The following is a 15,921-nucleotide window of genomic DNA, read 5'->3' as shown; positions in this document are numbered from 1 at the left end:
ACATTATGATGCGAAGAATACAGCAAGATCTGTCACGAATAGTAAAGCATTGCAATTACTAGATGCCCTCTCTCACTCTCTTGTTTTTCTTTTCTTTTTAATGAATTGGTAATATTCAAGCTATAATCCCCATTTCTATCCAAGCCACAACTAGAGGAGCTCACACAAGGCTAATTAAGCCATTCAGCTCTTTTTCCGTTCTGGCCCAGTTGGTGGCGCACGACAAATGATGGAATGGAAATAAGTGCAGGAAAAACAAATCTCCTACAAGGGGCATGACATGCATTGCTCATGTCAGACTGAAGTGATGGCTCTTCTCTTGTATTGAACAATTCAAACTTATGAGGGGCGGTAAAAGTTACATACCATACCTTCAATAGTTTAAATTACGTCAATAGAACCAAAAGTAATTATACTAAAACATTTTAAAACAATTTAATTTCTAGCACAAATTGTGAATTGCTCTACGCTCAAATATGCTGATTACAGTGAACATCACAAATAAAAAAAACACAATTTGTATGTTTTTAAAAAAAATACTTATTTTCCATGTTTAAAGGTCAAGTGTCGTCCCTATGAACATTCTAAAATAGATATTGTAATGAAAAGTATATATAACATTATTCACTTCAATGTCTTTACGAAAAAATAAATATGAGCAGAGAGCGTGTGCGCTAAGTTGCAGTAGTGTCTTTCGACATCAAAGTGGTCGCCATATTGACATATTGGCTGCATCTCCCGTCCGTGACGTCACCCTGGACATTCACCATTGAAAACACGCTGCGGCCCCTACTGTGGAGACGAACACGCCCCTTCTGAAACAGAAGCTCTTTTCGAAGCAGAGAACATCTCACAACCAAGTGAAGTTACTGGGGCAATATTACCCTATTGTTTCGAGCCATGTTTGGATAATGTGCAGATCACAGCCAAACCGCCTCCCCGTCTGATCCACTTCCGTGTCGGAGATGAGCCATCGCCGCCCGGTGTCGCCACGAGGCCGGGGTGGCTCATTTTCAGCGCCATGGTGGCTTATCTAAGCGCCAAGCCGGGCCGCTTTATGGCGTTCTTGTCGCTCGCAGCTGCGTACGCCATTGCCGGGAGCGTTTGTCCATAGCCGCTGCCATCCACGAGCCCGACGCGGCAGCTTTTGCCGAAGCCGTGACCGGTGGATGTGGTGCCTCAGCTGGTGTGGCTCATTTTGGGTGCAGAGGTGGCTTATCACGGTGCCGAGTGGGGCTGCTTTACAGCGTTGTTGTCGCACGAGGCTGAGTGCGCCATTGGCAGCAGCCTTGTTCATAGACACTGCCATCCACGAGCCCGACGCGCCAGCCTTCTCCGGCGAGTCGACGCGCCAGCCCTCAGACACGCACATCGGCACATTTAGCACCGCTGTCATACGTACGCGGATCTTTTCTTACGTTATGAGAGACCGATTATGTGGTCCGCCCCAAACTATTTTTTTTTCAGTAGCTGTATACACACCTACCTGTTATTTGGGACCCACGAAGCTCTCATCCTTTCCACCTGTGCAAGCCCCTATTCACGACGAATTGGGTCTCTTGGAAACTTATGAAGGGTAAATACATCCTCCTGAGTGTTCGAGCAATATCCAGCAATCCAACAAGCCGGCATTTTGGCTAACACGAAGGAAAAACAAGCTACTTTAAAACTTAAAACAGGTAAAACTAATAGAAACAAACGAGTCCGTTGGAGGGCGCTGCTACCCCATACGTCACTTCTTGCTTCTTCTCGACAACAAATTCCTCGAGAGGATTTTCATGGCAGGAGTTATTAAAAGCCATGTACGTCAAAATCATGTTTTGTGGTGAAAAAATGAATAGGTCCATACTGGATGCCGTTTTTTTCATTAATAACGTACTAAAAATCATCCATTTCATGACACTTGACTTTTAAACTCGCTTCATCCTAAAACTCTAATTTGTAACCATAAACCTTTCTTGAAACCTTATTTTGAAAACTTTATGCAGACTCGAAAATCTAATATGAAACTCAAAGACCTAATTTAAAACTTTAAACTTTCCTTCAAACTATAATTTGGAACCACAACAAATTTCATCCTTAACACTGGTTTAAAAACATTATTTTGAAACGCCCACTTCAAAGCTGGGACCGAAGCTTGAAATTCTTATCTCAATCCATAACTTTGACTGACAAGAAATGCTAACCTGAAAACCTAATTTGAAACCTTAATTTTAAACCAAAACAAAGCCCTGAAACCATTTTGAAACAGGTTTGAAACTCTTACTTTTTTGTTCGTTTATTCCTTCAGTTTTGGGATGATACATGACGGTGAGGGTAACCCTTGTCGCAAAACTGAAGGCAACATTATGTCACCAACCCTTGCCGGCAACAATGGGGTCTTCTCTTGGTCCACCTGCAGTCGCCAGTATCTCAGTCGCTTCCTCGGGTAGGCATCTTTGCGAACACACCCTTGGTTGGATGGTTTTACGGTTATAATTATGATATCTGATTGTGTATCTCCTAGGACGACCCAGGCGTCTTGCCTTGTGGACGAGCCCAAGCAGATAGGTCAGTACAAATATCCAGAGAAGCTTCCTGGGCAGCTGTATGATGGAGACACACAGTGCAAGTGGCAGTTTGGCTCCAAGGCCAAGTTGTGTAGACTTGACTTTGTTAAGGTATCCTCATAAAAATCAACTAAACTTTACCTTATGCGGACTTGTATTCATTCCAATACTAACCCTCCACAGACAAGGTTGGTGGTTTTTGTCAAGAGCATCTCAGCAGTGAACTCACTCTCTAACCAGTCCCAGTTTTCAAAATTTGGTCCTTTCGTGGTTCCTATGCCCTTTGAGTCATTGGTCTGCTGCAAGATTTTAAAATCTCTAGCTGTTCCATTTCCTGAATCAAATCCTTAAAACCACACCCGGACCCATTCTGAACATCAACCTTAATGACCCCCAAAGTTATTCCAACTACTCTTCCTGCCTTAAAGTTTCTACTTTTTTGGTGTTCAGTGGGATTCTCAGGCTTTGTATAATTGGGACCCAAGGCAAATCTTGTTCAGAATCAATATAAATGAAAATCACCATATGAGGCCCACTATGATCTAATATCATCCCTAATTTTATCCCATACGTAGTTAGTAGTAGTACGTTAATGGTCACCTGGGCAGTGTCCTAATCTCTCCAGCGACCAGTTTGTAATGATCATGTTCAGGTCTTCTAATGGACTGTTTTTTTTTTCATCTTTAGTCTGAAGTCTCTGCTCTTTCAGTCCCTCAAGACAAATGATTAAAACCAAGTCCAGACCCTACCAAAGTACACCTTAAGTGGACATCAAGTCCTCCTACATTAGTGCCACTCTGCAATGTTTTACTCTGTTCACGTCTTTTTCTACTTTTTTAGTCTTCCGTCAGTAGGAGTTTAGACTTCCATTTGACAATGTTTTGAATGTTACCTTATATTTATGCTATGACATCCCTGTATTGGTTCTATATGAATATTTAGTCATTAGATCTTTGGTTTGGAACAGGATTTTAGCCTCTCCCCTTCTCTACCCTGGGAGAAATCTTTTAAACCACCTTAAGCCTTTCCCACACTGGCTTCATCTAAAGATTAGTCCAGGTTTTTATACACCGGAACCATCCCACATCAACATGCCTTTGAGACCATTGGGAACCTCCAGTAATGAGCACCCCCATCATACTGGATCCAAGTATTGTCATCCTACAGCGTCAATGATGTCTTACTAAATGAGGACTTTATTAATCGCAGTGATCTTTGCCAAACAGCCCAAGACCCCCCGTGTTTTACCCATGGTTTGAATTCCTCTCAATGGACAGGCCCCTTCTATCCAATTCCAGCCCCTTGGGCTAGGTGAAATCTTTATGTTAGCTGTTATTCACATGGAAATGCTGCTTGGCCTCTAACGGCTGGGAAATAGACTAAGACAAATGGTATAGCTAGCGGATTAGCGCACAATACTTCATTGTGGCTATTCAAAGGTGTTTACTTGTACATGAAAAAAATAAAATTAGCTTTTTTTATTGGAAAAAATGAGACAAGGTACAAAATGTAAAAAAATTGTCTTTTGAGTAAAGCACAGTGACTTTCATGCCATAACCCTTGATTGAAATCTTAACCTTGGTTTCAAACCTGAGCTGTGGACTCTCAACCTTGCTTGAAAATGCTTATTTGAAACCCCAGCTTTGACTTGAAACACTGACTGGAAATGCTACACCCCCCTCAAAAAAAAAAAAAATGTAGATCCATTTTAAAAAACAAATTTTGAAACTTAATCATCATTTCAAATCTTAATGCAGGTTGGTAATGTAATTTGAAAGCCTATTTTAATATCCAAACTTTTGTTTGAAACTCTAAGATAGGATTTAAACCCCATTTTGAAACCCTGACTTTTGTTTGAAACTCTAAAATGGGCGTGAAACCATAATTTGAAACTCAACTTTGGCTTGGAACGCGAATTTGAGAGTCTTTACCTGATTTAAAACCATTGTTTCAAAGCCTAGCACAGACACAGACTTGAAACCATAATTTAAAAACATCAACTGAGTTTGAAACCCTTATTTCAAGTTGTAACCCAGGTTTCAAACCCAAATTTAAATTGTCACACAGAATTGAAATTTAAACATAGACTTTTAAGTCCTATTTAACACTGAAACCCCATCTTGAAACCCTAACCCTGGCTTCAAACTCAAAGCCTTGTTTTAATTCGTAACTTTGATTTTAAATCCCAACCTGAAAACATAATCTGCCTTGAAATCTTAACTTTAAAATTTGATTTGAAACCCTTGGCCTACCTTGAAAGGTGTGTTTGAAACCCTAACGCAAGACTCAAATGTTAACTCAAACCCTCGCTTGAAAAATTAATTTGAAACCCTTAGCTAGGCGTGAAACTTTGATTTAAAATCTAATTTGAAAATGTAGCCTGTATAGAAAATCTAATTTGAAACCCTATCCTAGGCTTGAAACTGAATTTGAAACCTTAACCCTTGTTTGCAGCGCAAACCCAGACTGCAAACCCTAATTTGAAACCTTAACACAGTCTGGAAGTCTAATTCGCCCTGGCCCTCCGTCCTGGTCGCTTCCCCGTGCCCGGTGCAGCCGGGCCGGCTGCCAGCGTCGGCAGTCTGTCTCCCGATGCGAGGCTCTCCCTCTGTGCTCACTCACTCGCTCCGTTTCTGTATTGTTGGGTCAGATGACACACACAATTATAGCCCGTTTCATTAAAGAAGTGCACTGATTAGGTTTGACATCCAAGCTTTTTTCAGGGGAGGCTCATTGTCGGGTTCATGGTGCAGGGTGCGCCGTAAGCCCGACAACCAGCTTCCCTTCTGGCGTTGGCAGGGAGCTGCTGATGCTCGCTCAGCAGTGGTGGGAAGTCATGACGTACAAATACATCATTACTGCACTTAAGAGGATTTTACGCTGTCTATACTTTATTTGAGTATTTATTTTTTCCGATCACTTTTTACTTTTACTCCCTACTTTGAAAGACATTGTCAAAAGAGACTTGTTAGTTTTGTCAATCTCCAAAGAAATATAATAGATGACATCTTATTTACATCCCAATTTTTTTTTGCCTCATCTCGCAGGACATCTGCAAATCACTGTGGTGTCACCGCATGGGCCACCGATGCGAGACCAAGTTCATGCCTGCCGCTGAAGGCACGAGCTGCGGCCCGGACATGGTGAGGAGAAGAAAGGATATACTAAGTGTAAAAATGTATTTATTTTATCTTTTATACTCGTCATAGTATCTCAGGCAGAAAGAAATTGTACACAGAAAGCACAAATGCAATGCAGTGTTAGACTAACGGTAGGCAAGGGACTATGAGAGTTATTTCAATTATTTCAGGACGATGTTTTTGTTTTGTACACCACGCATAGAACTTAGAGCATAAAAGTTATATGAGTGAAAGAGGACATCGCTTCACATTTTCAGCTTGGGGTCAGGGATTGATGTCTTGCCTATTGCTGATGACAGGTCAAAACCTATGTCAATTTCGATCAAGGTTAGAGTTTTATCAATATATACCAATGGTCAGTCACCATATGGGAAGGCCATTTTTACAAATTTCTGACCAATATCAAATGTAAAAAACGGGGTACTCTCTTGGACAACGCAATGCTAAAGTTTTTTGTTATTTCATATGGGGGATGTGATGGTTTTGGAGATGTCAATTTTCCACTCAACACCAGTGCTATATACAATCAAAATCATGTGTACGATACACATCTATTCTATATTATTCTACACAATCTAAATTCTAAATCTGTCTGCATGTCGTCTTCTCTATTCATTCATTCATTTGTCAAGCATTCATTACCGGTATGTATAATGGCTAGGAGTATTAATGACTTTATGAATTGTTATAATGTTTATATTCAACAAACTATGATATAAAACTGATATTTCAACATAACCTTGAAAAAGAAACGATTTACAGATTATGTAAGCCACAAAAGCAAACCAAAAAAAATCAGTGATTCACAAATACTTAGAGTGGCAAAAGTAGTTTAGGCGTACACTTTTTAATATAAACTTAACGAAGGGAGGAAGGAGGAAAGGAAGGAAGTAAAGGAGGTTTTCTGAATGAGGAAGGAAGGAAGGGGCGCTCGGCCACTTTTGATGTCTCCACCACGTCAACCAAGAAAGCCACTTACTGCTTACACTGACCTTGTCACCCTAATTGGAAACTTTAACCCTTGTTTAAAGTCATAACCATGGCTAGGGACCATCGTAAGAAATGGCATTTTAAAATCCTACCCTCAAATCCTCACACGGGATTGAAACCCAAAAACCTAATTGTAAGTAAAATGAGAGCGACTCATTCATTCATTCATCTTCCGTTCCGCTTGTCCTCACTCAGGTTACGGCTGTGCTGGAGCCTTTCCCAGCTATCTTCGGGCGAGAGACGGGGTACACCCTACCCTTAACGGCACAATCGCAGGCCAATAAGTGCAATTGTAATAACATTTTAACGACGAGAACAAGTGCCCACCTCCTTTTGACCCACCGTGTCTATCGTCACCTTTCTTTGAGCACCTATGCTGAGCTAATTTCACCACTGCCGAAAGCGATGTCATTTCTCTTCAACACCTTGAGATCTTTATCATCTTACTATCTCCATAGTCAACCCAAGATGAGGAAGCTCACTGATTGATCTATATTGTCTTACATCAGTGGTGTTTGCGTGGCCAGTGTGTCAAATACGGGGAACACGCCCCCAAGGCGGTCCATGGACAATGGTCACCCTGGTCCCAATGGTCACAATGTTCCAGAACGTGTGGAGGTGGGATCATGTACAGGGAGCGCTCCTGCACCAGTCCAAGGTAAACACACACACACACACACACACGCACACACACAACACACACACACACACACACACACACACACACACACACACACGCACACACACACACACACGCACACACACCACACACACACACACACACACACACACACACAATACAGTAGATGGCATTCATCATGTCATCACTCAAAGAAAAACGGCTGCTCCCACATCAAGAAATGCGCATGAGAGAAAAGCTCCTTTATCCCTTTTTTTGGAACACCTGAATGCACTGTCTGCCAGGTAGCTGTCAACAAGCACGCACATGCACACATGCAGTCAGCTGACAGTCCAGACAGTAAGACAATCTCTCCCCATGCTCCAGACGAGGGTGGGTTGAGGGGGGAACCTCCTTCAAAAAGAGCACAGAGGGCCGAGAGCTGCCGACGTCTTGCATCGCTGCTCACTTGCACAAACATAAAATTGTCCATCCCACATGCACATGCGATGCTTGTAGTTTTACAGTATAACATGTTTTTTGTTTTTTTTGCCCTGTGGAACTATTAGAATTTCGTGTTTTAGGGGAACTCATCAAACTTTTCCGCCATGCTCCTCCCACATGCAATGACAAAAGCAGAGAGCTCATAACATCTCTTTCTGGTACAAATTAATTAGACAAAATGTCAAACTCAAATTTGTCTTTGAAACATCCCAGGAAATGGCCATGCTTAGCCTACAACGGTCATTTCAAACCAAAACGACAGACTTCCTTTTTCTTTTTTGGCTTGGGCTCTTGAGAATTTTAGGTTGGTCAACTCGAGAGGGACATGCTTACTAAATTTGGTGTTGCTCCATGCTTCAGGCTGACGGGAGTGATTAGAAGAAAAGTTCAGTAGGTTTTTTTTCCCCATGAAATTCCCCAAATGTGGCAAATTATTTTTTATTCAATAAACTAGCTAAAATTACCATAAAAAGGCCATTTCAGTTCAGAATGGTATACATTCTCTTTATAACCTTGGTTCTTGAGACTTTTTAGTCATCTATTCATGATGTCCCTTTACTATATTTTATTTTGCGGAGTGAAACTGGCTTTGTGCATTGACTTTTCAAAAAATCTTACTGGGTGCAACCTAGTCAATTTTTGGGACTCAAACCTGCTGACATATATGAGTGATTTGTTCTGTGTTGTATTACCATGGGGGATGGGCAGTGGTGGGTGGAGTAGCCATGAAGCAAGCAGCGTGGGATCAATTCCCGCTCAGTGTCTGTATGTGCCCTGCGGGTGACTGGCGACCAGTTCAGGGTGTCGTCCACCTTTCGCCCGATGTTAGCTAAGATAGCCTCTGGCACGCCCGTGACCCTTGAGAGGATAAGCGCCTTGGAAAATGGACAATGCACAATGAATCTGCCCATTCAGATATTGATTCATCCATCCATTTTCTGAATGGAAGACTGTTTCCCAGCCATCATCATGAAGGACGCATGGGACACGCTGAACTGGTTGCGAGTCAATCACAGGGCACATAGAGAAAAACAAGAGTCGCACTCACAAACACACCTAAGGGCAGTCTAATCCATTCAATCCAAAATGTTACTTGAGTAAATGTAACAGATTAAATGTAACATGTTCCTGTTTAGCTCTGGGGATAGATCCAGTTGATCGATGGTGGAACTAATTGCCAGCGTTTGGACTCTTGGCCGATGAACACGAAGCAACAGTCAAGACAAATTTTATGGCCGACAGCACCTTTCATGTTTTTTCTCTTGCATTTGTGTTTCATCAAGCAAACACAAATTTTCTTTAGCTTAATTGAAACGGTAGGCACTCACGATGAAGGTAATTGTCAGTAATTGTAGCTTGAGGGGTACACTCTTTCTATCGCTTTGTCTTAGACTTAGGGAAGCAGCGTGCCTCTTAATCCAAAGTTGTTCCGCCCTGCTCAGGTACCGGTACGATTATTTTGTATTGCATTTGGGCTTTATCCAGCAAATGCAAGTAGTATTGAATGGGTAGGCAGGTGGAAATGAGGGTGAGGTTTTCCATTTTTTAGGGCATGTGCTTCACTATCTGAGGTTGTGATTGAACCCCGTATTCTGAGTAGCTGAGTAGTATAATTGTCAACTATCAGAGTAGATGTTTTGGTGTGACAAGGCTGTGGCTAAACTAGGACTGCAATCAGAAGACTTTCCTTTCTCCATTCTCTCTGTAGAATTGATCTTTTTTGCAAATTTTATGTTTGGCAACACCGTTCACGTTCTTCGTCACTCATTTGTTTCATGCAAGAAAACACGACCTTTCCTTTGTTCAATGGAAGACAAGATGTGGGTTGTGTCTGGTGGGCAACTGCATATTTTGGTTAGACCATCTTGTCACTAGGCTGGTATCCTCTAATTTCTATTTTTGTGTTTTCATGTGAAACTTGACTTCTACCTCATTTCTTATTCCTATTTTTTTTTTTTTAATCTCCAGTGGAAATTTACCACAATCTAATTCATCCATTATCAGTGTTGATTTAATCACATTATCTTTAGACTTGGTGTAGCAATACGTGGCTAGGTTATTTTTAGATGCTCTGTTCTTGGCAAGTATTAATTATTATATGCGGGATACCAGCTGCAGTGTTAGTTAGGCCGATTATGATAATTCCTGAATATTTCTGGACTTAATAAGATGTCATTGTTGTGGTGAGTTGGCGGGCTAGTGAGGTCTTGGAATGCAGGAGAACCAGTATTGACTCCGACTGATTCACAGTCTTGCTCCATGTGCAGCATGTGGCACACAACAGAAACACTTAAGGGAAAGTCAAGTGTTTATTATATTTGCTAGCCCACGAGTTAACAAGCGAGTGAGCTAAGGAGATAAACAGCTCACTCCATATTGGCGACGTCACTCGATGGACCAGTGTTGGCCCTGTCTAATACTCCACAGCCTTGAAGTATGCAACAGAGGCACTTCAGGAAAAGTGAACTGTTTATTACGTTCGCAAACTCACAATTTAATGAGCTCATACTCGAAAAAGCTAAGCAGCTCGCTCTACCAAAGCAACGTCGTTTAAAATGTCAGCGCCTCACTCCGAGTTGTTCCATTTAGTCACAATTGACCCTTCTGTGGATACTGCACAATCCGCGTCACTGACCAATCAGAGGCCAGAGATCTGCATAAACCAAAGCCCGTTTTTGCTCCCGCCCTTTTCTCAGACAACATTGCATGGTCCTGTATAGGTTTTGTTAGCGTTTTATCGCGTATTTGGGTTATTTAACAAAAAATATGGTTAAGAGGTACAGTCACGGACTTTGTAATAGTGACGACAGGTATCCTGAAAGGCTAGTTGGTGGAGTTCGATTCGTACCCTTTCCAAAACCGAAGACCCAGTACGAAAAATGCCTTCGATGGATCAAACTTTGTGGAAGACCGCACCATCAACTAAATCCATCTAATATCAACCGGAACAGATATGTTTGCACGAAGGTATGCCCTATATGTGATTTTCAATAGATGTCTCGTATAAATGAATTCGAAGTTCTTCGCTAGCATAACACTGCTGCGTGTGATCGATTGACACACTTATTCTTTGTTCAGCGATATTTAGCGATGATCGGACTGCACAAACGTGTCGCTTTCTTGCTGGCTCGGGGCCTAAGCTTAACCAGACTGTTTGCACAAAGATATGCCCTAAATTTGATTTTTAATACACGTCTCGTATAAATGAATGAGACGTTCTTCGCTAGCATAACACCGCTACGTGTGAATGATTGACACACTTATTCTTTGTTGAGCGATATTTAGCGATGATCGGACTGCACAAATGTGTCGCTTTCTTGCTGGCTCACGGCCGAAGCTGAAACCAGACTGTGTTTGCACGAAGATATGCCCTAAATTTGATTTTAAATACATGTCTCGTATAAATGAATGAGACGTTCTTCGCTAACATAACGCCGCTACGTGTGATCGATTGACACACTTATTCTTTGTTGAGCGATATTTAGCGATGATCGGACTGCACAAACGTGTCGCTTTCTTGCTGGCTCGCGGCCGAAGCTTAACCAGACTGTGTTTGCACGAAGATATGCCCTAAATTTGATTTTTAATACACGTCTCGTATAAATGAATGAGACGTTCTTCGCTAGCATAACATTGCTACGTGTGAATGATTGAATGAAATCAGAAGCATGGCGTCTCTCTCAGTTAAGAATGTATTGTATTTAGAATCTATAATATATCGTTGATTTGAATTAAATCAGAAGCATGGAGTCTGTCTCAGTTCAGAATGTATTGTATTGTATTTGCCATTTTTACTGTTTGTCTTATGTCAGCGCACGTGGCGTGACGTCACTTCAGGAGGCGTGGTTAAGTGCCCTGTACGGAGGGGTCAATTAACACACACACTGGAAGTTAACTTTTTACCCAGCATAACCTCATCGGCACTCACCAAATGTATTTAATTGAAGGGCTTGTTTTCAGGGCCTTGAGATGAGCTCCAGGGCGGGCCTTATGTTTCATGATTTCAGAGACATTAAAAAAAGCAACAATATGATCTTTTATTGCAATTCATTTTAACTTTTGGGTATAATTACTTGTCTATAGACTAAAAAGATACATCTATCCATGCATCTTCTGAGCCGTTATCCTCATGAAGGTTGCGGAGTGCTGGAGCTTATTCCAGCTGTCATCGGGCAGGAGGCGGGGTACACCCTGTGGTTGCCAGCCAATCGCAGGGCACATGGAGACAGACAACAGTCGCACTCACAATCACAACTCGGGACAATTTTGGGTCTCCAATTGATGTGGATATGTATATAGGCGGCAAAGTGATGCAACTGGTTGAGAGCGTTGGCCTCACAATTCTGAGGACTAGGGTTCAAATCCTGGCCACGCTTGTGTGTAGTTTACATGTTCTCCCTCTGCCTGCATGGGTTTTCTCCGGGCACTCTGGTTTCCTCCCACATCCCAAAAACATCCAACATTAATTGGAAACTCCAAATTGCCACTCGGTGTGATTGTGAGTGAGTCTGTTGTCTGTCTCTATGTGCCCTGCGATTGGCTGACAACCAATTCAGGTTTTACCCTGCCTCCTGCCCATTGACAGCTTGTATAGGCTCCAGCACTCCCATGACCCTTGTGAGGATGATGGCTCAGAAAACGGATGTCTGGATGGTTGGTGTTGGTATGATGGATAGACAGACGACCACTAGATAGCTCTATAGTGTTGGGAAGGGATTAAAAGCAATTTGAATCTATAGTATTCTGTTCACGAAAAAAAAGAAAAAACCAAAGGATTTACTACAGAAGGTTTGAAAACATTAGTACAACACTTCTTTAAGAGGCTGCCAGTGGTAATGAACTGTTTTTTTTCTCCCCCCTCACCACATCCTCTCAAGCTTTACAAAGTTTTCACCAGTTGCCCTACCCCCTTACAAACACACAACGAGGTCAGTTTAAATATTTGGACCGTTCACTTCACTGGGCTCATCAGCGCTTACTTAACAGCCAGGCAGACACAGATGCAGCCGGCCCGTCTCCTAATCCCTCCCGCCAGGGGATCAAAGATGTTTTCTGCTCATATGATACACGTTACGCATATGCTGGGTTCGGCAGAGCAAGAAGGGCCCATGGAGGAGGCCCTTAGCAAGCAGGTTAGCTGTCCAGTTCGTTTATCATTCCTGCGGCAGGGAGGGAGGCGCTTTTACAGCAGCTCCTGCGACTATGAGTTACGGGGTCAGTAGGACACCAGGAGGGAAAGGTATCCGGGTCGCTCTAAAGCAGGGGTGTCAAACTCATTTTAGTTCCCGGCCCACATTTACCCAAATTAAATTTCACGTGTGCCAGACTACAATATGTCTGGATTAAAAATCCATAAGTAGAAGCTCTTTAAAAATATCCGCAATATTTTAGTGCAAATAAGTACAGGTTTTTTGGAAAATATTCACATTAGTCATTATCTTGCTGCAAATTTTGTTCCAAATCATATGAGCAGTTTGACATTTTTTAACAAAAAAATATTTCAACAGTGTTATGAATCAGTGAGCGTGCACCATTTAATTATGCATACTTTGTAAATGTAAAAAAAGTAAGTAAGTTTCTTTCGGCTTGTATGCGTGAAAATTTAAGTTGTGGCAGTGCATGGAAAAAACACGTTTCAGCAAACCAACCTGTTTTGAAGTGAATCTTTTGACTGAACCATTGTAATCTTCAATATCTGAAAACATTTCTACACGAGGCATTTCTTTTTCACAGTATGAAGATGGCACAGCATTTTACACGAGTGTGCTCCTGAAACTTGGCATTCATTGGCCCTCCCAATGTCATTTAAGTGTTGTCAATGCACACTCCGGTGTGCACTGACAACACTTTAAGACTTAAATTAGCAACAAAAGTGAATGAAAATGAAAAATGTGAATGAGTTCTCCATTGCCACTGGCCAGATTGGACCCCTGATGGGCAACTTCTGGCCCATGGGCCACATGTTTGACACCAGTGTTCTAAAGGAGACTTATCACACTTTAAATCAGTTGAGTGAAGGATTACTTTTCTCCCACCATTTTGGAGTTCACCTAATGCGACCTTGGTGGCATTTAAATTTGTCTTTGACGGAAATCCTGCTATAATGAAGATGAGTTTATGACAGTGATCTCATTTGGGATGTGTTCATAGCTTTTTGTGCTAATATAAACACTGTAAAGAAAAAGTGGAAATATTCAATACAATTCAGTAAAAGGTCTGTGTATAAAATAATGATATCAGAGATTGTATCTGTAACCCTTAGGGCTTACAACTACTAACAAATTGAAGAGTTCAGACGCAAAAGCAGATATATCCATTTTTGTTGTTTCTGTAGATTCTTTGATTTATACATTATATAAATATATATAAATAATCTATAAATATATTTAGATATTGGTATATAGTATTTATAGATTATATAAATAATCTATAAATATATTTATATATTATATAAATCAAAGAGTCTACAGAAAAACAACAAAAATTGATATATCTGCTTTTGCGTCTGAACGCTTCGATTGTTTATGCAGTTTGTGAGCATGGTGTGCCTGATTTACGAACACTCCGATATTTTACAAATATCCCAAATAGTGGGTGGTAATTAGTGTTTACGAAGTCTGATAGCACATGTCAGCAACTTGTAGAAAGGGTTGCAAAACTAAACAGTTGGAGTAAGACAAGAGTGAATAGTTGAAATCTTCCCAATCATGTGTATGTGCACATTATTCAGGGTTTTTTTTCCTCCTTCCATGGTGAGTTCAAGTATAACAATACTGCGTATAACGCTTCAGGCAAAGGATCTAGTTCTCCTTGGACAGCTGATTTGTTTGTATTCATAATGTTACTTTATTAGGGAATTGTAGGCAAAGAGGACCACAGGCCGGCTTGTTGTCGCTACATTGATGGTTTTGCACACGAAACATCATGACAGCTCATTTCCCGTATGTTAAAGAGGTTTTTGGTCATTATGAAACTTTTGGGAGAACCCTGAAAGCTCAAAATGAAGTGTTGAAGTAATGAAATTTGAAGTGTCACTGGAGAGACAAATAAACATCATTTGCTAAATAATTTGTTCGACTCATATTAGGGAAGCATATACTTCTCTAACAATGCGCAAAAATGAACTTCCGACAATTTAGCGCTTCTTACAGATCCAATCCTGGCACTACCCAATTAGATCAACTTCCACTTGTAGTTTGCATGGTCAAAAGGGTTTACACCCATTTTTGCATGCATCATCGCTTTCGTTCATCAATCACTTATTTTCGTTTTTAGACCAACAATGGCCCCCAAATCGAAGGCATTTTGTAGTCAGCCTGAGTTCCACAGGATGGTCCTAAAGTTTTACCTTTGTCCTGTTATTACTTTACAAATTTACTAACATTAAGACTCTAGAAAATGATTGGAATAAAAATTGTTATAAAAGTTTGTCGGAAACTGTTAAAAAGCCCATTAAGTAATACAACCCACCTACCACCTACCCCTCTGTAAATCCAAAATTTACCAGTGATTATACTACTACTACGATTACAACCAATAGTAATAATTATAATAATAATCAGTTCTTCTATCTTGCGTTTCATGAAACTCAAAGAAACTTTGCAAACAGATAAAACAAGCAAAAACATGCAATGGTTGATGGGTTATACACAGTTTAAATGCAAATTGCAAGATGTACATTTTAACTGTTTTTGAATAATTGTGGTAACTCAAAGTGTGGGAGAGCCAATGGTGAAGTGGGTCTTGATTGAGAAAACGTTCACACTTTTCCAGACTATCAGACTACTTGTAACTTTAGATGTATCGGTGCTACGCATCACTGGTAACCTTTCATTACTCACTATACTGTGCTTTTATGTTTTTTGTCTCAAAAGTATTTTTCATGAAATGGCTCCGTTTTGTCATCCAAGAGCGGCTCCAACTAGGAGAGAAATTCCTCGGGTTTTTGACATACTTGGCAAGTAAAGATGATTCTCATTCTGATTTCTGTATTGATTTTTCTACGCGGAGGCAGCACTCCATATGGTCCACTTGTCAGTTTGAGTGTCCAGAGCTGTAAATGTGGCACATGCAGCGGACGCTTTGCCAACCAAAAAGCCCACCAGATCATACCCCCACA

The 15,921-nt window shown here is 41.1% G+C and overlaps 1 protein-coding gene across 2 annotated transcripts in view; it reads left to right on the top strand.

The window, feature by feature from the left end:
- The window catches only part of adamts18 (ADAM metallopeptidase with thrombospondin type 1 motif, 18), a 76,020-nt gene that overhangs the window by 25,920 nt on the left and 34,179 nt on the right, over positions 1–15,921 (top strand). For both annotated transcript variants that reach the window (XM_061815262.1, XM_061815263.1), the window contains 4 exons: positions 2,291–2,428; positions 2,507–2,660; positions 5,597–5,692; positions 7,189–7,337. In XM_061815262.1, coding sequence (XP_061671246.1) covers positions 2,291–2,428; positions 2,507–2,660; positions 5,597–5,692; positions 7,189–7,337 — 537 coding nt within the window. The remainder of the gene's footprint in view (positions 1–2,290; positions 2,429–2,506; positions 2,661–5,596; positions 5,693–7,188; positions 7,338–15,921) is intronic.

The sequence above is a fragment of the Syngnathoides biaculeatus genome, chromosome 3 (genome assembly GCF_019802595.1).
Source record: "Syngnathoides biaculeatus isolate LvHL_M chromosome 3, ASM1980259v1, whole genome shotgun sequence".
Lineage (NCBI taxonomy): Eukaryota > Metazoa > Chordata > Actinopteri > Syngnathiformes > Syngnathidae > Syngnathoides > Syngnathoides biaculeatus.
The sequence above is the reverse complement of the archived record's forward strand: the minus strand, read 5'-3'. Positions and strand labels throughout refer to the sequence as shown.